The following is a 24,521-nucleotide window of genomic DNA, read 5'->3' on the forward strand; positions in this document are numbered from 1 at the left end:
CGCAATTCCAAAGATTTTATGCGCTATCTTTCTGCTTCTATGAGCCTCGGCTTGACTAATTCTCTATGACAATGATTTGGAATACCAGCTACGGCTCTGAGCTGCCTTTCGGAGTATAGACTGGCTCCCTTTAACCAAGTACCGAACTCCGGGACTACCGGCCGGGCCCCTGTTGTCGGGCGCCCCACCAAATGGCTCCGAACAATCTTGACAAATTAATTCAACCTCGGGGTCGGCTTCACTTGAACAACAGCAACACACGCCGGAGCAATTAATATGCCGAATTAGACACTAGCACGCTTCGTTTATACTCTCATCAACGGAATTACACTCTCACGATACAGTATTCTTAGCCACGATGCCCCGCGCAAACTCGCCAAATGTTATATGCTGCTCAATGTCAACCTCCTCGCCGAGGTTGGGCTGAGTGAAGACGGCCAACGTGTTACGCGCAACGCGGCCGTCGCTCACTGCTGCTCTGACCCCTCTTACAAAGTGCGGTACTGCCTTGAACTTGCCGCCCGTGATGCGCTCTAACGCTTCGCCAGTCTGGAAAGCGATGCAATCCCGCGGTATCTTGATCTGCACCGTCTCTCCGCTCCGCGATTCGATATACAGCCCTGCCGATGGATCGGGAGACGCAGCCAGCTCTGCGAGAGGCGGCAGACTTGCCGAAGTGCTATTTGTAGCTTTAGGTACTGCGGTCGAAGTCTCTTTCTCGTCAATGAACATGGCAGAAGTTAGGCCAGTCAGACATCTACCGAGGGTGTTAGCACTCGCAGCTTCAAATCTTGGGGGCCATATACCCATGATCTTTGTGCCTCGAACACCTTGTATCTATTAGTTACTTCCTCATAGCGTTTCCGATTCGAAAGCTCACCAGTCATCGTCGGCTGCACCGATCTTAGAGAGGGCTTCTTTCGTCTGAGGATAGTAGTGCAGAAGGCGCGCCTTGGTTGTGTTCGATGTACCGACGACATGTTCAAGGTAGCCCTTGGAATATCCTGGGATCTCGGACTCAGCAAATCTGTCGCATGCTCGGGCTACTAAGACGGCCGTATCAATTATGATTCTGCATAGGCTCTCCAAGCCAGGCTTGAACCCCGGAAGGACGTCTTGTGACGGCCAAATATTAGGCGATAGATACTCGGGAAAGTTAATCTGGTTGAATTCGGCGGTCGGCTTAGCACAGTCGAGGGCTGCATCAACATAGAACGCGCAGTTGGCATAATAGGAGCCCTTGAATGTGTCAACTTGACCATTTTTCAGTGTCTCTTTTCCCAGGGACCAGCCCGTCAGGTATTTGGCTTTCTCATTTTCAAGCTTGACTACTCATGTGTAAGCAGGGATAATGAGACAGGCAGCTATTCAATTCATACCCAACTCTTCTTCGGGGAGGTTGCCCAAGTAAGAGGCGTAAGACAAGGTCTGTTGCCTCAAATGAGTGAATTCTGGCGGCACATCCTTGACCAACAGGATACCCAGAGATTCGGGCCCAAATGCCTCCTTCAGAGTCTCGAAGGGAACGTTGCCTATGACGGAAATTTCACATGTAAGCTGCTCCTCTTTCATGACACAACGCCATGGTACTAACCCTCCTTGAGATCGTTGAGAGACACAACAATCGGTTTTGCCATCTTGAACATGGCGTTCGTCTGGGCTATAGAAATCTAAAATCGTAGCAACGAATGAAACGAGAAAGAATCCAGTCAGATCGTAGGCTCATCAACAAGCTTCCGCGATACCACCTGCCGGGTCGATACCTAAAAGGTGGGGGAGGGGCACAGACAGCTCCTTATGTAATCACAATGTCCAAACGTCCTCGAACTATACTCATCGCCATTTTATACGTGCACTTGACATTCCAGCATACCTTACAGCACCAGAAACCACCGGTTATTCCCGAAAACCGCAAAGATAACGCATTTCACCTTCCCTATCGAGCACTACGAGTAAGGACACACGAAACACAAGCGATTAAACGCGATGGTCAAACCCCTGTCCTTCAAGGGCGACAAGAAGCCGAAGAAGAGAAAGCGAACGGAAGCTGAGGCCCAGGACCGCGACGCGCAGGGCGGGGAGGTCATCCGTACCGGCGGGGTCTCCGCATTGACGGCGAATGCGGACGATGACGACGACGATAGCTGGGTGTCTGCCGATGCCGTGACGGACGTCGTCGGGCCCGTCATGTTCGTCTTGCCGACGGAACCACCCGCTGCATTGGCGTGTGATGCCGTTGGCAAGATATTTACGCTTGGAATCGAGAATATTGTCGAGAGCAACCCTTCGACGGCTGAGCCGCATGACGTGCGGCAGGTATGGGTTGCGAATAGGACAACAGGGACGGAGCAATTCAGATTCAAGGGCCACCACGGACAGTAAGTAGTGAGCATGACGTCTTGTTGATGGGAGCCAGGTACTCACTTTGCGACAGATATCTTGGGTGCGACAAGAATGGAGTATTATCAGCGACGTCGCCGGCTGTGTCACCGCTAGAATCTTTCAATATTATTGCAACAGCAGATACCCCTGGCACGTTCCAAATTCAGACGCTACGTGATACCTTCCTCACCGTCAAGCCACCGAAACCCAATGTCACCACCTCCGACGTCAGAGGCGACGAAGGGTCCATCACATTCAACACCACATGGCGTATCAGGATGCAGGCGAGGTTCAAGCCGCGACTCAAGGCAAGTAAAGAAGAAAAGGCAAAGGAAAAGATCAGTCGCAAGGAACTCGAACAGGCCGTAGGACGCAGGCTCGAGGATGACGAAGTAAGAAAGTTGAAGAGGGCGAGAAGGGAGGGCGACTACCATGAGCAGTTATTGATGTTGAAGGTTAAGGGGAAGCACGACAAGTACGGCTAGTATGGAAGACGACTTTTTTGGCACCACGAAAAGGAAAAGATGATACCCAGACGCAATGAGCAGCATAGCCATGAAACAACTCACTTTCGTTCTGAAACTTTTTGATTTTTTCTTCTTGCTATTTCCTTGCTTATGTGGGCCTCCACGCCTTGATGTTACCGTCCTCTCCAGCAGTGAAGACGACCTGCTCATCGTCATAGAAGCAGAACGACCGAATGATCTCCTCGCCGTGGCCTCCTGGCAGACCGACGCTGTTCGCCCTGTCGAAACCCCAGCTGCCTTCGGCCGTACAAGATAGGTGCACTAACTCAAATACTTGACGGCTAGTACATTTGTTAGTCAAACTTTCAAACATTGGGATCAGGTCCCAAGCGAAGGCAACTTACTCTTGTGAACCAGCACCGACAATAGCGCCACTGCCATCAACCTTGGTTGTCACGTTGGCAATGTACTGGCAACCCAGGGCTTCTCTTGCATCGCCAAAGTCGACCAGAGCCGCGCCAGAGCCGCAATCCTCAGCGACGCTGTAGACGGCCAGTTTCTCGTCGTGGGTCAGCACGTAGACCTCGGTATTGCTGAGGAAAGAGGCGTGATGAACAGAGCCCTGGTTCAAGGTCTGGACGACAACCTCGTCTTCATCGGAGATACGCGTGTCATAGACATTGACGAGGCCGTCGGTGGACCCCGAGAGGAGGATGTGCGGTTCGGAAGGGTGGAAGCGGAGTTCCGTGACATCGTCACTGTGGACTTCATCGTACTGGAGTCTCTGCTTCGGGCCGGCTCTTATATCCCTGTAGCCTTGTCAGGGGCCCTGTGAAATCGGGCAGTAGGTAGTTTTTGGTTCAACGACTTACCAGAGTAGTACGGATGCGGTGTGGTTTTGAAATTCCGTGCCTAATGCTATCGTGTTGTTTCTCGGGTCACAAGCCATGGAAAGAATGGGTGATTGTGTAGCTGAACGCCGTGTTGGTGGATTCGGTCAGATACTCTCATTCCTTCTCAGAGTGAAAAAAAAAAACATACCCGCAAAGTGGGCAACCTGCGGCTTGGATGCTTCCCTCATATCCCAGACAGAAACTTGTCCATTCTCTCCCGCCGTGCAAACAACCGAATTCTGCCAGTCAAAAGTCTTGAGGCATGTTAGGTTGCCATGGTTGGTCTGGTATGATTTGATAGGGCCTTGGCCCACTCGCGCAGGATCGAAGAGACTGAGTTTCTGATCCGATGAGACGGCAGACAAGCCAACACTAAGCCTCTGAATGTCAAGAACGTAGACATCGCCAAATCGATGGCCGTCCACGCAAGAGAGATTGTACATCTTCACGTCACGTTGACTTGTACTGCTTACTTTGTATGAGCATGGACCCTACACCAAAAAATTGTGATTTGCAACTACTTACTGGACGCTCGTCGCACAAAGCTGAGAAAGCGTTTTCTCTAACTTCTATGACCTCGCCAAATTATAGAGCTCCTGCTCTTCGCCTCACTCTTATAAGCTAAGATTTTGAAATTTGGCGAATCACAGACTTTGTATAAACCACAGAAACAGATGTCAGTCATCACTCGACGGCTGGTCAATGGGAAATCATTTTGATGCAAAACCCCGCTTTATACAAGTATGCGAAACCTTTTGCTAGCGCCCCTTTACAGCGGTATTGTGTACCTGGTCTCCTGCCAAGTTGGTGACCAATCATGTCTCATGTAGTGGACTATCCCTGTTCCCTTAGAGCTCCCAATTCTATTTACGTGGACCTAAAGCCAGGACAGCTGTTCTGAAAGCAACGAGCTGCGCAACTGCTAGAACCACCAGCCAACATCCGCCCGCCAACGCAAATCTGCGAAATATAACATGTCGCGGAACTTTGCGCTCGAATTTGGAACATAACTACCGTTCAATATGAGGCGTTCGCTGCTTTGGCCAGCCCGTAAGTGGACAATCCCGCCGTTTACACAGCTAACCGGAAGCTGACATATTCTGTAGTGCTTTTGCAGGCAGTAGCTGTGTTCTGCGTCGACGAGCAAAAGGTCTTGAACGAATACGAAAAGAGTCACGGCAGCGACGAAGGAAAGCATGCGAAAATACAAACGGATGTTCTCCCAGAATATCACACCCCACCTCCGAGGCAGCCCGGTATGTACATTATTCGCGATGGTAGGGGGATATGATCAACTGAACTGATTTCATGTAGGAGCGGACTTGGTCGAACTCGCCATTGAACAGCTGGTCAAGCTCCCACCTCGAACCTACCCCAGACGTGAACGCCGCTACACAGTCGTTTGGACCGTGCTCCGATATGCCCTCAAATTCGTGCCCAGCCTGAAGGCTGCGCCTGTCCCCGGCAGCCATCCGACACAAGAGACCAAGGTCACCGGTCCACTGTTGGAGGCCGTGAAGCTGTTAGAGCAGTCTGCTTTACAAAACAACACGGATGCCCTCTACCTCCTGGCCGAGATGAACTTCTACGGCAACTACACCTACCCGAGAGACCTCAAGGTCGCCTTCGATCACTATCACACCCTCGCGACGCTCTACGGAAACCGCACCGCACAGTACATGATTGGTCTTTACTATGCGACTGGAATTGGCCATGTCGTTGCACCCGATCAGGCAAAGGCACTACTCTACTACACTTTCGCAGCGATTCAAGGCGATACGCGCGCGGAAATGGCTGTCGGCTACCGTCACCATAGTGGCATTGCAACGCCGAAGAACTGCGAAGCTGCGAGCAAGTACTACAAGAGAGTGGCGGACAAGGCAATGGACTGGTATCGTTCGGGCCCACCCAGCGGCATGGCTTGGGTGGTCGAGTCGTACCGCATCGCTGATGAGCTCGGCGGAGTCTACGGTGAGGGTGCTAGCGCTTCGAGTGCCGGTATGAACGCTATCAAAGTGAGCCCCAATTCCGACGCCAATGCCGCCATCGACGATGTAATCGAGTATCTTGATCTCATGTCGCAAAAGGGCGACGCCAAGGCATCTTACAATCTAGGACGGATCTATTACGAGGGCCAGAGAGGTCTGGACCGAGATTTGGATCTCGCTCGCAAATACTTCTTTACTGTGGCGAAACGGTACTGGCGCAAGGATGGTCGTATCATCGAAAACCACAAGCAGGGTATCGAAAAGACGGCGAGCAAGGCGGCTGGTTTCATCGGCCGCATGTACCTCCGTGGCGATGGTGTTGATCAGAGCTTTGATCAAGCTAAGAGATGGTTCGAGCGCGGCATTTCTCACGGCGATGCTCAGTCCCAGTATGGGCTTGGTCTCATGATGCTTCACGGGTACGGGACGCCAAAGAATGTTGCCATGGCCACCGACCTTTTCAAGGCAGCAGCGGAGCAGGATTTTGCTCCATCTCAGATCGAATTGGGCGTGCTCTACCTGGACCAGGGCGGAGCAGAGGATGTCCGCATTGCAAATAACTACTTCGAACTTGCCGCTAGATACGGCCAGATCGAGGCCCACTACTATCTCGCTGAGATGGTTTACAATGGTGTGGGCCGCGACAAGACGTGCCAGATTGCATTGGGATACTACAAGAACGTTGCCGAAAAGGCCGAGCCGCTCGTTTCCTCATGGGCTGAGGCGAACCAGGCCTATTACTACGGTGACGAGGAGCTTGCTTTCTTGGAATACGTCATGGCAGCAGAGCAAGGTTACGAGCGCGCGCAAAACAACGTCGCTTTTATTCTTGACCCTGTCCAGTCGAGACTTCCACTGCCTGACTGGCTGCCGCTTCCCGAGTGGTTCGGCCTCCAACAACACACTCGCCCTAACCTACTAAACAACCCTAGACTTGCCCTAATGTACTGGACGAGGTCATCCAGGCAATCGAACGTGGACTCGCAGGTCAAGATGGGCGACTACTACTACCATGGTATCGGTTCTGAACCGGATGTGAATAAGGCTGTTCAGTGTTATACTGGCGCTTCGGATTACTCGCAGAGTGCCCAGGCCCTTTGGAACCTTGGTTGGATGCACGAAAATGGCATTGGTCTGACCCAAGACTTCCATCTGGCTAAGAGATACTACGATCAAGCACTCGATGTCAACGAGGAGGCTTATCTTCCCGTCACCTTGAGCTTACTAAAGCTGCGCGTCCGAAGCGCATGGAACACGTTCACTCACGGCCCGATTCACTCAATCCAAGACGATCCCAGTAAGTAACCATCACGTATAGACTGCAATTCATACAGAATGCTTACCAAACAACAGAGCCCAAGAAGGACTGGTCACTTGGCGAGTGGATTGCCAACTTCCTGCAGGATGACCAGCTGTTCTATGATGACCCGTACTACGAAGACATCTTTGATGACACGATCGGCGGTACAGGCGCAGACGGCATTCCACTTGAAGACGACGGCATCGCTGAGAGCCTCATCATCGTCTTCCTTGCTCTGTCTCTGGTGCTTCTTCTCTACTACAGGCAGCAGAGGCAGCAGCAGCATCGAAGGGAGGAGGAGGCGCAGAGACGCCAACAGCAGGGGCAACAAGGTCAACAGGGCCAACCTGCCGCGGCACAACAGCAAGATCAGGGCCTCTTCCCTCCACCGGGCAACCCGGACTGGAACAACTGGGTGGCTGGAGGTATTGGACACTGAACGTATTTTTGATTGTATGAATACGGATGAAGAGTAACTGTTGGAGATGGGTGCCAGATGGGATGCACGAGTTGGTTGGGGAGGACGATTAAGCATATTCAGCGCCGGCGTTTGGGAAAGTCCAGGGAATAGGACATGTTACCTCGAGACTCGTTACAATTCATGAAGTTATTTGCTACTTTCATGTGCCTCCTGGCTTTGGTGTTTTTCTTCTTCATCGACTCGTATAAGACAACAAATGCACATATGAAGGAAAGCCTACTCGCAAAGCCTACTCGCAAAGCCACTTCTCTGTCTTTCATCAATTGTGAGTTTTTGACATGTCTAGGGCCACCTACCTACCTAGGGGAAGACACGTGTATTTGATTAAAGAGAAAGATGCTTATAGCAAACGCCCGTGTCACAAATCTTGTTCGAAAGCATTTACGCTTTCATTAAAACGCACTTTACTGTCTCTTGACTGTATGGACAGCATTTGCTTTCTTGGTACGTCCAAAGACTTAGAAGAGGGCACGTACATGTCCCACGAAAGACGGTGCTAAATGTGTTTTAATTTGACAGAAGCGTGCTTATCAAGGATGCGGTACAAAATGTCCTTCTCCTCTCAGTTCTTCCAGATTGCTCGTTAGAATGGCTCTCTCGGCACAGAGTACCATACCTGATGCCCTATTCGAGAGTACCGCATTCATTCGTTTGTGTGTGGGCATTATGAGCAATGGGAATTTAACTTGGGTTATGGCGTCATTTGGGTATGGGTAGTTTGGGTCGTGGGTAGTTTGGGTCATGAGTAGTCTTGATATACAATGGTCTACGAGTCACGTTGTCAAGACAAACCCTCATGGTATTGGAATCACTTCCAGTCTCTGTTCTACAATATTGAAATATATTTTATACCGTCTACGGATACTGTGTGTCAATTGCAAGGGGACCTGGGATGTAAATCTACGTTCTAACAACCATACCACTCACTTGCTGCCTCGTGCCTCTTTCTCCTTGGGGAATGAATTCCGTACATGAATATAGTTCGTTATCTCTTCCCCGGATTTGTCGCCTGTACCATACGTGGTCATCATGTATCAATTCCTCTCTTCCCTCAGCGTCAGGACCACTGGGCCTCTGTCAGGTGCTTTCAACTTTAGAGCATGCATTTATGAAGCTGGAATGAGTATCTTCTGGGCTATACTCGTACTCTTTGAGCATCAACCAGCTTTTCTCGTCTCAGGAGTGAGACTCGAATAAGTAAGTGCGCGTCGGGTGGTCTTCGGACACATCTCCAAGCAAGCCGCAGCGTATTCCAGAATCAACACACCCAGTGGCAGAGACGTGGGGCCTCTTGACGATGGGGTTGAGGTGGAAAATGCAAGATTCATGGCGACAGCCTGCCAGCAGGAGGTGAATGTGCCTGATTTTCCTCGAGCCCTGCAGAGGATTCGGCAAGATTCTGAATTCGATCCGAACGAGCAATGGCGCATAATCTCCACTAGAGAATCAGGTGTTAGTACGAGGTCATAACCTCCATGACACGATTGCGGTTTGTCTGACCGATCCCTCTCATCAGCAACAAAAGTCATTCAATGAGCGCTCAATAACAGAGTGAGGAGCTACGTTTGTGAGCGACTGCTTGCTCCATGATACCAGATGCCGGAGCGGCAACGATGGTAGTAAGAAATGGAAGAACATGCGACACGCTTATTTATCTCACTGAAAAATCAAGCACAGAAGGTTGAAGGAAGGATAATAGATGGTCGTTCACACCGGCTTTCCAACCCATTTTGAAGCTCCAAGTTGGTTATTCGAGCGAACATATGTACTCAGCACAGCCCTCCGTGGTGGTCGGCATGTATGCATTTGTAGCGCTCTGTGGGAGCATGAGAAGGAAGACGAAGCATTTGATCATTATAGAACTGAAGACGCGGGCATATGATGATGCGAGAGCATGCAAGCCGGATTAGATATACCTTTGCAAAATCATGGAACCGTTTATGAGCACTCCTATCAGAAAGCCGGCGGCAAACCGCCTCCTACACCGTCATCAACAGTCGACAGTAGATTGACGAGACCCATTTTCAGATTCTCCGGGAGACAAGTGGCGTTTAGGTAGTTTGTATCAGTTTGGGTGACGAGATGAGCCCCCCTCGCGACCATACCTTCCAATGAACTCCTCCACGACCGGACAAGATCTTGGGCAGCTAAGGTGTGATACTGCTGCAGTATCCTGACCTGAGACGGAGTTACACTTGTGTGCACAACGAGAAAGACATAGTAGGGATAGAGAGCTCGAGACTCGCCTGGTGGTTGGGATTTTCCCCGGGCACGGCGGTACCCGAGCCGGTGCCGCACTGCCGTTGATCACTGCAAGTCGATCCGGAGGAGCAGATCATCGCCAACCCACACCCAAGGCGTAATAGGAGGGAATCACCTGTCAAATTGTACCCGCCTGGTTCTCCACCGATATTATTACCAATGCCCATTCTAACTACGGATACTGGTCAGTGTTTGCATTATGTTTCTTCTCTCTGTGAGATGTTGTCCCTGCCGACGAGGAGCTACCAGATGCTGGCCCTGGCGAGTGGCTAAAAAAAAGTAGTCTCTCTCTACATCCTACTTTAGTGACTCTTCCTCCGACTCTACATTACACACTGACCCATTGGTATTGTAGCAAACAAGCATGCATTGGTCGGGAGAGTGCCCCATACGATGCTTTTGGTGAGAAGTGATAGGCTGATGCGAGATCGCATAGGTTGCTGCCTTGCAAGGCTCGCCCGTATGGACTTGCAGATGAGCTTGCAGCTGACAGTAAGCCGAGTATTTGCAATCGTCGGGGCTTAGAGGATGGATCGAGACAGCCTCCATGCCACCAATACTGAACATCCTATTCACCCTTGCCTGCCACAGCCTGTGCCGTTCCTGTGAGACTTGGGACAAACGTCAGACAGATATTGACAGCGCCACCTGTGAACGTCAAGGCTTGCCATGTACTGTTCCATCTTATCAGAGGAGATGAGAAAGGGGCCAGAAGACCATACATTTTGTACTGTGCAGACTGTGCATGTTTCACTCAGATACAAGCCATAATGTCACATACCCAGGAGCAAGCCTGGGACTCTGATTGCCGTCCAGGCTGCTCGATTCGTGTACCATAGGGGCTCGTCGAAGATTTCAGATTGCAGCATCAGGTGTAGGAGGAGGTGCTCGACCCTAGAACTAGGCATAGACAGGATTGCTCGAATGCAATTTGGAAAGGATTCCAGACCAGCACCTCGGCGTCTAGTGGTATAAGTGGCTTTTTCCAGGTAGTGGGAACGTGCTGCTATGAGACGTCCCATACCAAGGCTTATCAATTATGAAAAACAGCGCGAGGGTATGGGCAGCACTCGTCAGCATTTCCAGAATTTTCTAGATCTCTGAAGCACATTTCATCGTCGATGTGTGGGTATCTGTTGCAATGCTCCGGGAATATTCCAGAAGGTCGAGTTCGGACCGTTTTCACCCTCTCTTTCTCTCTTGAAGCCTGTCAGTGCGCTGGGGCGATATCTCGTAGGGCGGAACTGGGTCCCATGAGCCGTGCGGGCCTTTGCCTCGTGTAGGCAGGCCGGAGCTGATTCGCATGCATCTGCATGTAAGATTGCTGAGAAGGTGCTTGTGGCTTGCTGGTGCAGATGAGACAGCATGCTCATGTCTCATGCCTTGATAGTTGTTTCATTCCCACCAGGAAAAGTCGACTCTCATTGCTCCTTGGACAGCTTGCCATCGAAATCTGAAGCTGCCTTATCAGCATTGGTGGATTTTGAGCTGAAGAGACAGCCATGCAGCGCCGGGTTTCGAGCTGTCTAGACACGGGTAGCGGAAGCTTATGGAGCTCCGAAGCTCGGTAGGCGCTGTCGCTTGGTAGTTGTCTGCCGTTTATTGCTGGCAAGCCCAGCCCTTCAGTGTCCAAACACGTACTAGTGCTATGAATTTTGTGATAAATTGGTTTCAAAACGCTCATCTCAGTTGTCAGTGAGGTCTCCCCTGTCCATGGTTCGGGGTGGTTTGCGTCTGGCACAGGGGATATAGCTGGGAAAGAAGGCATATTGCCAGTATAATCCATGGCCGACCTCGCGCGCCCATCCAGCCAAGACAAGACAGGCACTGAAGCATCATGAACTCGAGCTCATCACAAACCGGTGATGAGGTAGTGGTGCAGGTGCGGAGAGAGCTATGCCGCACGCCGGCATGGTCATGGGGTGAGGTTGCGAGGGCGTCGTCGTCCTTGTCCGAGGTTCGTGGAGGGCGGGTCTCTGAGTGGACAAAGTTTAAAGACTGGAGCTGGCCGCGGCTGGAAGCAGCGTACATTGCAAACGAAGTCGACTAGCTCTTTGGGGTGTTTGCCTGGGCTTGTGGCCGTAAATTGTATCTGAGACTGGGTGATGAGGAATCGCGGTAAATGTTCGAGTGAAAGTTGACTAGCGCTAGTGCCTGGTAGGAAAGGAGTCTGCTGGTCGGTGCGAGTCAAGACCCCACCCGCGGCAAGGCACGTACGTACCTGCTCTTGTCAGACTTTGCGGAGTTTCCCCGCAATTGGCCTGCGCGAACTGAGGTGATCTTCTATTCCTTGTCCGTCACCCCTGCCCGGCTTTTGCCGGGTGCCTGCGGAGAAATCACACTGTGCCTTATCAGAAACCCCGCGAGGTTAGGCTGGTGATTTGATTGATAAGCGGCCAACTCTCACAGTGTGTACAATCGACTTTTTCGATGGTGATATGACCCCGGATTAAGCTAACACTGTGTGCCGACACCAACGGCCCTTTCCATTCCACACACACACACATCTGGAGTCTACATACTAGGCACGCGATACCTGACGAGGACAAGGCTCGGAGTCATGTAGCGACCGCCGCCGGCAGCCAAAGGGTTCTAAAGTGTGCTGAACGGCTTTGCTGAACGGCTTTGCTGGACGCCTTGCGTTTTCGTTGTCGTCATCCTTACCTCTATCTTTGTACCTAAGTCACGACGATTGCTCATCTGTACCATATAACAGCACGAGGGCATGACAGATACACAACACCGTTTCTGAACACCATTCGCCTTGTCAAACACCAGCTGGGAGGAGATTGGCGCCGCGGCATCGAACTGAGCCCCTTCCCAGAGCTTGCACAGGTGTAAGGTAGCAAGCAGCACGCACTCGTGGGACCATCACATAGCTGAAAAGCCAAGGCAAGCCACTGCGTCGGAGATCAAGAGAGAGAAGTGTTGGAGATGCAGGTATGAGAGCACAGTGAGAGCGCGATGACTGCGCTTGCCAGTATTGGAGTTGTGCCGTCCTCCATAGAAGTGACGGCCGCGAACTAGACCAGGAGGGAAGCCTCCAAGCGGTCAGTCATATATCACTGTTGCTCGCACCCAACTGGAGTTGGGACGATGTACGAGTGCCTAAGCCTACCATGCGTGGTACAACAGAACAACAGCCTACGTGCCCAAAGGTAGTCAAAGGCGGACAAGACAGCGTCCAACATGCAGGTGATGCTGAGTCAAGGCAATGTAGGCTGGATGCATGTGCGGCCTGCAAGATACAGCATAAGACCGAAGCTGGAGCAGGAAGCCATAATGTGGGATACCGGAAGACGCCCAGTCCGTCAGTACGTCGCCTACAGGTTGCCTGCCTAGCTGGGCACGTGCTGGGCTAGTCTGATGCTCGCTAATGCAGAGTCGCCTTTGTCTGCCAGTGAGAAACTTGGACCGAGACTCCGATCCCGGGGACGAGGAGGGGAAGTACGCTAATAATGAGGGAGGAAGGGGGCGTCTGAAAAATCGCACAGCTACATACTCATGGTCCCGTATCGCTTGTATCCGTACCTCATCGAGGGGCATTTCATCAGCTTAAAGTTGTATAAGCCTATACGGTACCCGCAAGTAGGTAGACTGTCGACAGACTTTGCTGGGTTCCCTTCGCTCGGGACACCCCTGGAATCAGTAACATCAGACCAGACAACCAACCCTCCACTGACACTGACTTCTGCATGTTCGAACTGTACGCGCAGCCCTAGAGATGTTCAACGTCTGTGCGTCATCCTGTTGTCCCTGGCTGTTGGAAGTGAGTTTCTCCAATTACAGGGAAGCCAAGGGAAAAAGAGACGATGGTCAGACATTCGACTAGAGCTTCCATTGGACAACCCGGCTTCCTGGCGGGCAAAGTTTGACTTGACCTGACTTTTCTGGCAGGTTTCCAGGAGTGTATGCTTGTATGAATGTGTATACGCAACCAGCCGTGCTGAGAAAGAACTTCATCCTGTAGCCTAGGTAGACGTGACTGGCATTTGGATTTCTATCAACATCGCCCGCAAATAAGGGGCGACCTGGCGCCAAAGCATGGCATGTATAAGCAAGTTGGCTACCAGCGGGTTACCAGTTGGTGAGAGGTCCTCATTACTCTCAATTACCTGATCCGTAAATTAGCTACCTCAGCTACCTCTCCAAGCGACGGAGGGAGGCCCAAGAGGCTGTACTGTCAGGACTCGACAAGTCTAGGGCAAGGTACGGATAGCTACCTTAGGTGCAGAAATGTCTCGTATACAGTACGGTATTCACTACAAAGTATTCGTACGATACCCCGTTCAATTTCAGAATCCTTCCCGCCTTTTACTTTTTGGCGCCAAGGGGAACGAGAGTATAGACGCTACGGCCGGATCCGGTATAGCCCATATGAAGTGCAGTGTGACCGGCGAGATGAGCACGGCCGGATTCACCGCTCAGTCTGAATAGAACCAATTAAAGGCGCAGCCACCTGGCTGGGGCCTCACAGAAGAAGCAAAACCCAGCACAAGACCAGAGGAGTCGAGGAGCGTGAGGAGCCAGAGGGGACAAGACAGGCACTCTCACCAAGTCCCAAGAGTCGCTACCCAGCCATAGACGAGGGCCCCTCCAAAACTTGGGCTGATGATCCACGGTGCCACGGTCCCTCGTCCTCCCGTACTTCCCTTGTCCCTTCAGCAAGAGGTGGATGCAGCAGGATTCAATGTTGGTTGTCACGTTGTGTCGATGCCTCACAGTGGTCAATCTGAATCTGTGCAGCCGTTTGTCCCTCGCAACTTGAATTCTTCGTCGCCGCGTCCCCGTGTGCTCACGACAACTTGGGGCTTCGCTGCGCTGCTGCGCTGATGCCGGCTGCCTTTTCTGCTTTGCTTCTTCTGGGTTGATGCTGAGGGTGGGCACAAAAGCTGAAGTGGTAGGAGGACGGAAGCCTTCTGTCCAGTGGTGAGTGTCTCCATCCTCCGTGCCTGCCTTGCCTGCCCCCGTTGCCCTGACTGCTGTTGCTTTTCTCACCCGCCCTCCGTCTCCATATTTCTCCTTCCCCTCCGTCTCTCTGACTGGCTCATTCCCCCCAAAGTTCCACACACCCCAGACTCGCGCTGTTCACAGTGTTCTCTGTGCCCCTTCTGGCTCAGGCTGCTTCCTCCCTCTCTCTGCCTCCCCCCGTCTCCCACTGTGGTGGCTTGTGGCCTTCTTCCGAACTGGACTGACTAGAGTACCCGGGACCCGACTGCCCGACCTTCTTGCCTCACCTGTCTCCCTGTTTCCTGCTCCACACCCGTCTGCCTGTCCTGTCCCATTTCATCCTATCCATCCATCGTTACCCACACTTCGTCGATTCACCACTCTTCACTCGCCCGCTGCTCGTCACTTCACTCAAATGGTCGCCGGCCCATTTCCACCTCGATTCTCGACGACGTTTGAGAGTTTCGCCCTCGCATAGTACCACGGTCCAATTCTGGATTGCTGTCGCCGAACCCCCGTTCACCATGGCGATAGCCATGGGCTGGCAGAAGCCCGACAATGTCGCCGGCTCGTCGGCCCCGGCCATCATGGTCGGCCTGTTCGTCGCCTCGGGCGGATTGCTCTTTGGCTACGACACTGGGTAAGCACTACGCCGCACACGATCGAGTAGCACCCTCAATTCAACGACAAAGAGCAAGAGAGAAAAAGAACGCGATGGCGCTCGTGCTCATACTCTTGCTCGTGGGGGATTCTCTGGGAACTTGGAGGCTGATTTGTGACGGACTGCAGAACGATTAACGGTATCATCTCTATGACGGCCTTTCGACGAGACTTCTCGACCGGTTACCTCGAAAATATGAAGCCCGCTATTTCACCCGCCGAATCCTCCATCATCGTCGCAATCCTGAGTGCCGGCACTGTCCTTGGTGCCCTTCTCGCCGCACCCATCGGCGATAGTTGGGGCCGTCGCATTTCGCTCATCTTATCCGCTGGCGTCTTCAGCTTTGGAGGCATTTTCCAAGTCTGCGCGCACGACATTCCAATGCTTCTGGTCGGAAGGTATGCCGGATGAAAGAGGGATTATGTTGGCTCATGGCGCAACGCGTCGCTGACAAAACATGCAGGTTTTTTGCTGGTGTCGGCGTCGGATCTATCTCCGTGCTCGTACCAGTTTATCAGTCTGAAATGGCTCCGAAGTGGATTCGAGGTACCCTCGTCTGCGCCTATCAACTTTCCATCACCATCGGTCTGTTATCCGCATCCTTTGTCAACATCTTGACGTCAAGGCTTGATTCGGGCGCCGCGTACCGCATCCCGCTTGGTCTACAACTTGTGTGGGCCGTCGTCTTGACCCTCGGCCTCCTTGTCCTCCCCGAAACACCACGCTTTCTTGTCAAGAAGGGCAAGCCAGAAGCCGCCGGTCTATCACTTAGTCGCCTCCGCCGCCTCGATATTACCCATCCAGCCCTGCTCGACGAGCTCCAGGAAATTGTGGCGAACCACGAATACGAACTGACACTGGGCCCAGACTCCTACAAGGAAATCTTTTATGGGTCCCCTCACCTTGGTCGAAGAACTCTCACTGGATGTTGCCTTCAAATGCTGCAACAACTCACGGGTATCAACTTCATCATGTATTATAGCACATCCTTCTTCGATGGAGCCAAGGTCGAGAATCCCTACGTGAAAGCTCTCATCATCAACATCATCAACGTTGTGGGAACAGTTCCGGGCCTCTTGGTTATCGAATCCTGGGGCCGTCGCAAGCTGCTGATGGTCGGCGCCATTGGCATGGCTGTCTGCCAACTTCTCATCGCCTCCTTCTCTACGGCCGCCGGTGAGAACCTACAACAGGCCGCACAGACCATCCTGATCGTCTTCTGCGCCATCAACATCTTCTTCTTCGCAGCATCCTGGGGCCCTGTATGTTGGGTTATCACCTCCGAGATTTACCCCTTAAAGATCCGTGCAAAGGCTGCCTCGATCTCGACCGCTTCCAACTGGCTCCTGAATTTCGGCATTGCATACGGTACTCCGTTTATGGTTGGCCAAGGGCCGGGCTACGCGGACATCGGTCCTAAGATCTTCTTTCTGTGGGGTGCCTTCTGTATTCTGGCGGTCCTGTTTGTGTGGTGCATGGTCTTTGAGACCAGCAAGATTAGTCTCGAACAGATTGACGAGATGTACGAACGTGTTGACTATGCCTGGAACAGCACCAGGTTCGAACCAAGCTGGAGCTTCCAACAAATTCTGGACGAAGGGTGGTCACCAAGTGGCCAGCCCCCTCCGGAACACGAATTGCAGCAAACACAGACCAATTCAACCACACAAACTACGCAAACCTCACAAACAAACTCAAACTCGGCAACATCAACAAACACCGGCGCGACTGCGAGCTCGACGTCAGCGGAAGCGAAGATGTTATCCCAGATGGGCAATGTGGACTTCAGCTATTGATCATTGATACCCATCGTCTACTTTATATCTGATGTTACTATTACTACTCTATTTCTTTCCTTGTCATTTCAAATCATATCCCGGATAGCAGCGTCGGAGTTAAACAATTTTCGGAGTTCAGGGGGTTTCACTGGCCATGGCCACCGATGGGCGGTTGGTTCTGGGGGTTCATTCTGGCGGAAATCGGGTTTGCCACTATATCGCAGCGTTTGTTTGGACAAAGCAAGTAAAGATGTCACGGTCAATGTCGACGACAATATACCATCATGGTTTGATGAAGGAGTCAGCTTTTATGGCGTGAGGGAGCCGATGATCTATCAAACCCACCTCTTTGGGCATAACATCCTTTTATGAGGAGGCGGTGGGAAACAGTCCGGTTTCATCCGGCCTAGAAGAGAGGCAGGGGTGTGTTAGCTCTTTTGTCATTTATCAGTTTGAGTCAAATCAGTCCACAACTGTTCTAATGACACTTGTTTGCTTTCCATGGCATCCATGACATGCGTGACTAACTATATTCATTGAAACTAAAGCCAAATTCTCTAAGGGGTTCGACCATGAGTCTAAAGCATGAATTCGAGAGCTCGCTAATTGGTACGTCGTATTTACGATCCGCATCTGAACAAGATATCAAGATTTCATTCCTGATCTGGTTGATGTAGTCTGTTTTCAGGGAATGATTGTTGAAAATAGACTATTGGAAAGTGATGTGCAGAGCCTTCAGTCGTGCCCGTAAAGCTCTATATCACCCCGCTCAGCGGAGTCAAGTTGAGATTAAGGTATACATCCTGCCCAGATAGGAGCAGCAACAACAGTATGTCTTCTCATATTTTCCAAATGCTTTTGTGGCACCGATCCCATCTTTGGTTCTAGAAATAAGCATGGAGCAAGGTTCACGTAGCTCCACAGCGAATACATATGCTGCTGGTCTATACCTTGCGTACAAAATGAATCTGGCTCTGGTTCTTCGGACGGAAGAAACCTCTGCGGCGCTCTCAACGGTGACTGAATCACACAGCCATGAGAAACGGATTCACTGATTTGTTAGTCTGCCCCGTGACGCTAGGAAAAACAACAGTCTTGGTATATTTTGAATTTGTTTTCATCCCTGCGCAACTTGCCGCTGTATCACGATATGTACTGCTCACAATAGCAAAGTGAGAGACAAACCCGACATTTGATGCATCTGGAGAGGGCACCAACACTTGACCACCATGAGAGCATGAAAAGGAAAGAAATTAGACCAACCAGAAGATGGACCGTTTTCAACACCTCGACGAGGACGTCGCAAACCTCATCATCCAACATGGTTTCCTCGATCTTAACACAGTGCGCTTCGCCACCGACCGAGAGGTTGAACATGCAGCAACACTAGCGCTCGAGATGGCTACCCTAGACCAGCAGCTCGCTATTGCCCTGAGACAGAGCACCATAGCAGATGACGGCAACAACAACCGTGAACGCCGTCGTAGCCGTTCTCGTGCCCTTTCACGTTCTCGCTCCCGCAGACGGTCCCTGAGCGATGGAGGACACATTGACTGGGAAGAGCGCAACCGCCTCCTCGCCGACACAAGAACCAACAGCGCAGCAACCTCAGATGCCGAAGACAACAACGAAGACAACGGACCAGAGTGCGTCGTTTGTTTCACGGGCAGACAACCCAAACACCGCCTCCCCTGCAGCTGCTGGATGTGCCCGCGGTGTCTCCGGCGCTGTATCCGCGCAGGTCTCCGGGCGGGAGGCTGGCCGCCGCGCTGCTGCGAACCGCTGCACCAGGACAACGTCGAGCAGGCAGCGGGCCGGGACCATCCCGGGCTAGTGAGACTGTACCGGCAGGTCAGGGCCGAAGAGGAGACACCCGGGGAGGCGAGGGTGTATTGCGCGCAGCCGGCGTGCGCGGCCTTCATACCGAACGAGGGGCGGCACGTCACGGGCGATGCGTTGTATTGTCTTGCGTGCAGGCAGGGGACGTGTCGGCGGTGCAGGCGTCCGGTACATCCGGGCACGCCGTGCAGTACCGAGGACGAGGACGAGATGCTGATGGATGTCATGGATGAGAATAATCTCTCGCCTTGCCCGCGGTGTCATCGTATTATCGAGCTTGCGGCTGGGTGCTACCATATAACGTGAGTTTTGAGCCAAACCGCATCCCTTGTTTGAAAAAGGAAGATCGAGTGAGGAAAGCATGGGATGGACTGATCAGAGGTCTTGTAGGTGCGTATGCACCCATCAGTTTTGTTTCTTGTGTGGCGGGCCTTGGCGCGACGGCGGCTGCCCCCGAAGATGCGGTGGTATGGGGCGGGAGGCCCGTATACCCATGCGCGATCGGGAGACAAGGTATCAGCAGGGACAACATCCGGGAGAACATCGAGAGGCGTACTTCAGGGACGCCATTGCTCCGCCGCCGCTGCCACGGCCGCAACCGCCGACGCTGCCGCCGCAAGCTCAACCCTTTCCACAAGCAAATACACCCGCAGGTGAGTGACTCCTCGCCCAGTCAAAGGAAGAAAAAGAATCTACCGGACTTATATAAAGGGGGAGTGGGCAACTTCAGCTGTGATACAGCGTGTGGTGATGCCATCTCCTCCGCCAGTACAGCTAGTCGACGCCGGCCGTCTTGAGTTCCCGCCCGCCTTTGCGCCTGTGATTGTCAACGGGATTTGAGGACCGCCAGTTACTGACTTGAAGTCTGTAGGACTTGTCCAACCGCTGCAGATGCAAGGCTTTCAACCCGTGGAAGAGATCCCATTGATAGAACAGCGCTACATGCAGAACATGGATCGAGCCGCTCGTATTCGACAGGGCCAGGGAAGGTATAGCATCATCATGTACTACCCGGATGGTTCCAACACGGAGGTACGTAAAACACCTTCCTTTCTCCGGTGTTGAGAATGTTACTGAGAAGGACCGTCATCGTCCAGCCAGAGACTCGATACTGGCGAGCCGACCGCCGCGCCAGCAGACGCGGACCCCGCGAGCCGACCGCCGCGGGCCTGGCCCGTGTTTGAGATCCACGCCGAGGATCCCTTGTGTAGCCACCAGTTGCCAACATCCTGGGAGGTGGAGGACATGAACAACCGGGCCCAGCCGCCGGCATGCGCGTTTTGCAGGTCAAGGGCGTACGCTGTCTACTTTCGTTGCCGAACGTGCGGGATCGTGGCGTGCAGCATGCACAATAGCGTTCGGTTCGGGTTGACATGGGCTCAGGCGTTGAGGGTTCATCATGGATTGCAAAATCGGGTTTGGCTTGAGACGCCGGGGAACAGGAGAGGTAAGTAATGAGTTTTGGTTTCATATTCTCTTGCTTGGTGGTTCCTGGGCAACTTATTAGCTGGGCTTGGTTTGACTCATCAGGACAGGTTGGTTCCAACAAGCGTTTGGGGGAAGATGATACGGAAACTCATAGCACGGGTGAGGTGGGTCGCGTCTCGCGCAATTCGTTTGGGGCGAGATGCTCTGGAGAGAGAGAGAGAGATGGGCTGGTCTCTAGAGGTCGCAGAATATTGAGAGCTCAGTATGGGGGAAGAGTAGACTGAAGTGACCTCAATGAATCAAACTCGAAGTTCTGACTATAAAGGTGTACATGTGCGGCAAAAATGTTCGTGGACTTGCTGTTGGTCACTTATCGCCATGACGATCTCTTTGATTTACGAACGATCCTTGATGCGCCATATTTTCTCAAAATAAGCTTTTCGAGAGCTTGAGAAACTTGGTGGCATATTTGGCCCTGCAGTCTTCTAACCAAAAAATCTGTTGCGTATTGGAACGTGACTAGTGAAGGTTCGTGAAGTAAAACCTACCTTAAATATCACAGATTGAGATGATGGAGGTTTAAATTAATTACCTAATCGGTGCGGACCTTCAGCGCGCAGCGGCCCCACTCCTCCGTTCATTCTGGACAGGGGCGGGACCGACGGGGCCAATTCTAGATTTCAAACCTGGGGAAACTACAATCCTACGTCTTGCAACACCACAACTCCACTGTCGCAACCCTGATAGCAGAGGTCTGACAGATCGGGCCTCCGGCTCAAAATGTCTCTATCCTCAGACGAAGAAGACCAAGTCCTCTTCGATAACCAATCCTTCGCCTCCGAGTCCAGCGACGGCGAAGAACTGCCCCCGCGACCCCTGCATCACAACTACTTTGCGCCCCCCTTCTACGGTCGCCCGCCGACCCCTCTACCACCCTCACCTTCATTGACATCACTCCTGCGCCCTTCGCGACCGACGACCCCCGACGCCTCGGACGATGACTTTGAGCCCGTGCCGCGCGCGTCGCCGCAGGTGCCGACCTACGAATACTACGGCTTTGTGCTGTACCTCTTCTCGACGCTGACCTTCCTCGTATACCTACTCTGGTCCTACCTGCCGTCGCCTTTCCTCCACGCGCTGGGGATATACTACTATCCGAACCGCTGGTGGTCGCTCGCGATCCCGGCTTTTCTCACGATGTTGGGGGTCTACATATACATTGCGCTCGCGGCGTACAACACGGAGATTCTGACGCTGCCACTGAGCTCCATTGAGACGGTAGTAGACGATGCCTCGAAGATCGGGGTCATTGACAGCAAGGGACGGCTAAGGGATGACCCGAAGAAGAGGTCGAGGAACAAGAGGGATCACAGGTTACCTGGGGGAGGATACGATTGGAAGAATATTTGGAACGAGGGGACGGATGCTGTGATGGACATTCCGTTGGCCGGCGCGTGTGAAGTTCTCTACGGAGAGGGCCGAGATTTCGAATCGGAAGACGAGTATATTGTGACTTGAAGCTTTAAACCAAGGCCTACCTTACCTTACCTTATGTAACGTAGATTTGGAACGAATGAATCCAAACAATGAGATACCCAGTGGTGCGCCAGGTTGCTGGTCGCATCGGAATTGAAGAAAACTTATCTAAATGACAAAATCCCTCCATTGATGCGTCGTCTTTCAATTATCAGCCTCGATAGCTTTATGGAGGGATGCGACGACTCAATCTTTTGGCGGCAGGCATCCCTGTCTCGGTCAGCAGCTCTCACCGAGAGCTTGTACAGTGTGTCGCGCTATGACACGGTGGGGTGTGGCTGGAATCTCAGCCTTGCACCTGCCTCCAACCACCGCGCCAAATTTTGTCTAGACGCGACTTTCCATCGAGCGCAGCATCTCAACAACCCACCACGCCGTCCTCGAGCCATCTCAATTTTCTCGGTGGACTGTCGCTTCGTATCATCAATTGCAGCCATGTCGCAACAACCGCTGTCATCGGCCGTCCAGCCGACCGACATCTACGGAGGAGGTAAAGACTCAGTTCCCGCTTCACTCAACGCGTGGCCTAATCTAACCATCGCGAACAGATGAGGTCTCCGCTCTCGTCCTCGACCCAGGTTACTGCAGCACACGCGCCGGCTTCGCTGGTGAGGATGTCCCCAAGTCCGTCTTTCCGTCCTTCTACGGCCGCGTTGGCACCTCCGATACCCCGACAACCGTCTTCGGCGACGAGTGCCTGATCCCCCGGGCCGACCTCGAGGTCCGCAACTACATGACGCGCGACAGCGTCGTCGAGGACTGGGATGTCGCCAACAAGCTCTGGGAGCACATGCTCATCACACGTCTTCAGCCCGGACGCCCTACTCACCCATCCAAGAACGGCCTCAACGATGACCCCAAGGAGGAAGTCGAGGGAGGCGAGGCCAACGGCGACGTTGATGTCGCCATGGAGGACGTAGAGTCGCAAGAGAAGGCCCTGCAGGAGAACCCGCTCTTGATGACCGAGGCACCGTGGAACTCCTCAAAGTCCAGAGAGAAGGCTATCGAGATAATCATGGAGAACTGGGGCTGCCCTGCGTTTTGGCTCAGCAGAACGCCTGTCCTGGCTGCTTTTGCCGCTGGCAAGGCGAGTGCCCTGGTCATTGACGTCGGTGGCTCCAACACTTCGGTTACGGCCATTCACGACGGCATGGTCCTGAAGCGATCGATCCAAAAGTCCCCAGTTGGCGGCCTGTGGCTGTCGTCCCAGATTCGCAGCCTGTGGGAGACTTCAGAGCCCAAGATTGAGCCCGTTCCTACATTCATGGTCGAGAGTAAGACTCCCGTCGATGCAGGTGCTCCTCCTCAGTTCAAGGAACGCAAGTTCGACTTCTCCATCAGCGACTCGTTCCGCGCCTACGAGGACGACCGCCTCCTCACGGAATTCAAGGAGTCAGTGGTTGAGACTTGGCGTGGACCCGGCAAGTACACTATGCCGCAGAACGAGGACTTCGCCAAGACGCAACCCGGCCGCGTCTTCGAGTTCCCCAACGGCGCAAACCAGATGTGGCGCGAGCAGCGGTACAAGGTCTCCGAGGGAATGTGGGACGAGACGGCCGCATTCCCGACCACTAGCGAGGAGTTCCGACTTAACAAGTCGCAGACGATTCCAGAGCTGATTCGCGCCGCCCTGAACGCTGTCGACGTTGACCTGCGTCCCAACCTTCTCGGCAACATTGTAGTTACTGGCAGTACCAGCTTGCTCAACGGCTTCAACGACCGCCTGAACAACGAGCTTACAGCCATGTACCCTGGCCTCAAGATTAAGATCCACGCCGCCGGTCTTTCCAGCGAGCGTCGCTTTGGCGCCTGGATCGGTGGTAGTATTCTGGCCAGCTTGGGTACCTTCCACCAGATGTGGATCTCGCGCAAGGAGTACGAGGAGAACGGTGTAAGCATCGTGGAGAAGCGCTGCAAGTGAATGCCGTCGTTGGCTGTGGAATCAAAGTTAGGATAGGGTAACAGGAGTATGGCGGGAGGGTCATCGTTCTCGTTACTAAGAAAAGGCGTACGGAGTTTTCACAAAAGGCTTTTTCTGACTATCAGAGGGAGGAGATAGTGGGCGTCAAAGACTGCCATACGCATCAGAACCGTCTAGGAGGGACTCCATCTGTTCGCGTATGCAATCGCCCCTTGGGTGGGATTAGATAGATTGTGAAAATTGCACAAAAATATCAAACGAATATTAATTTCCTTGTGTCTTGGTACACCAAGTCCAGTACACTACGGCCTAGATATATATGTAAATGAAATGATGTGTCGGCAATGAGGTGAAAGGGCGACGGCTGTGGATGTATGAGTTAAGTCAGGTAGGACCACGGTGCGTAGTCGCGATCATGGCAGATCTTTAAGGTCTTGACAGGGCGGCGTCTCGCAAGGTGATGGGCCTCCCCAGACAGGGGAGCGGGTCGATGCCCAAGCCTCCCGTAAGCAAGGTTAGGGTCGATAATGGACAAGCAAAGTTAACGCGGTACCTTATTCTGTCCTGCTCCTTGGTAAAATATACCTTTTAGCTCTGCGCAATGCCAAATTTGCGAAGGAGCGAGTTTGGGGAAG

General features: G+C 52.7%; 6 protein-coding genes across 6 annotated transcripts; 4 read left to right on the forward strand and 2 right to left on the reverse strand.

Annotated features, from left to right (window-relative positions):
• Positions 1-333: 333 nt before the first annotated feature.
• CORC01_10993 (uncharacterized protein) lies at positions 334-1,646 on the reverse strand (the record flags this gene model as incomplete). Its single annotated transcript, XM_022622620.1, has 5 exons — positions 334-757; positions 807-830; positions 881-1,328; positions 1,380-1,532; positions 1,595-1,646. 5 exons carry the CDS (start codon positions 1,644-1,646, stop codon positions 334-336), a joined length of 1,101 nt encoding a protein of 366 aa, XP_022470840.1.
• A 340-nt stretch (positions 1,647-1,986) lies between these two features.
• On the forward strand, positions 1,987-2,867 carry CORC01_10994 (uncharacterized protein; the record flags this gene model as incomplete). Its single annotated transcript, XM_022622621.1, has 2 exons — positions 1,987-2,378; positions 2,435-2,867. The coding sequence occupies 2 exons, from the start codon at positions 1,987-1,989 to the stop codon at positions 2,865-2,867; spliced, it is 825 nt and encodes a 274-aa protein (XP_022470841.1).
• Positions 2,868-2,997: 130 nt separating this feature from the next.
• Positions 2,998-4,185, reverse strand: CORC01_10995 (WD domain-containing protein; the record flags this gene model as incomplete). Its single annotated transcript, XM_022622622.1, has 4 exons — positions 2,998-3,190; positions 3,254-3,658; positions 3,722-3,821; positions 3,891-4,185. 4 exons carry the CDS (start codon positions 4,183-4,185, stop codon positions 2,998-3,000), a joined length of 993 nt encoding a protein of 330 aa, XP_022470842.1.
• A 579-nt stretch (positions 4,186-4,764) lies between these two features.
• On the forward strand, positions 4,765-7,469 carry CORC01_10996 (uncharacterized protein; the record flags this gene model as incomplete). Its single annotated transcript, XM_022622623.1, has 4 exons — positions 4,765-4,792; positions 4,849-4,998; positions 5,057-7,027; positions 7,084-7,469. The coding sequence occupies 4 exons, from the start codon at positions 4,765-4,767 to the stop codon at positions 7,467-7,469; spliced, it is 2,535 nt and encodes an 844-aa protein (XP_022470843.1).
• A 7,778-nt stretch (positions 7,470-15,247) lies between these two features.
• On the forward strand, positions 15,248-17,180 carry CORC01_10997 (glucose transporter rco-3; the record flags this gene model as incomplete). Its single annotated transcript, XM_022622624.1, has 3 exons — positions 15,248-15,363; positions 15,513-15,782; positions 15,848-17,180. 3 exons carry the CDS (start codon positions 15,248-15,250, stop codon positions 17,178-17,180), a joined length of 1,719 nt encoding a protein of 572 aa, XP_022470844.1.
• Positions 17,181-18,431: 1,251 nt separating this feature from the next.
• On the forward strand, positions 18,432-23,886 carry CORC01_10998 (actin-like protein 4; the record flags this gene model as incomplete). The annotated part of the gene is made up of 7 exons (XM_022622625.1): positions 18,432-19,303; positions 19,461-19,654; positions 19,873-20,033; positions 20,103-20,278; positions 21,191-21,938; positions 22,170-22,455; positions 22,514-23,886. 7 exons carry the CDS (start codon positions 18,432-18,434, stop codon positions 23,884-23,886), a joined length of 3,810 nt encoding a protein of 1,269 aa, XP_022470845.1.
• Between the last annotated feature and the right edge of the window lie 635 nt (positions 23,887-24,521).

Source organism: Colletotrichum orchidophilum (assembly GCF_001831195.1).
Source record: "Colletotrichum orchidophilum strain IMI 309357 chromosome Unknown Scaffold_114.1, whole genome shotgun sequence".
NCBI classification, from domain to species: Eukaryota; Fungi; Ascomycota; class Sordariomycetes; order Glomerellales; family Glomerellaceae; genus Colletotrichum; species Colletotrichum orchidophilum.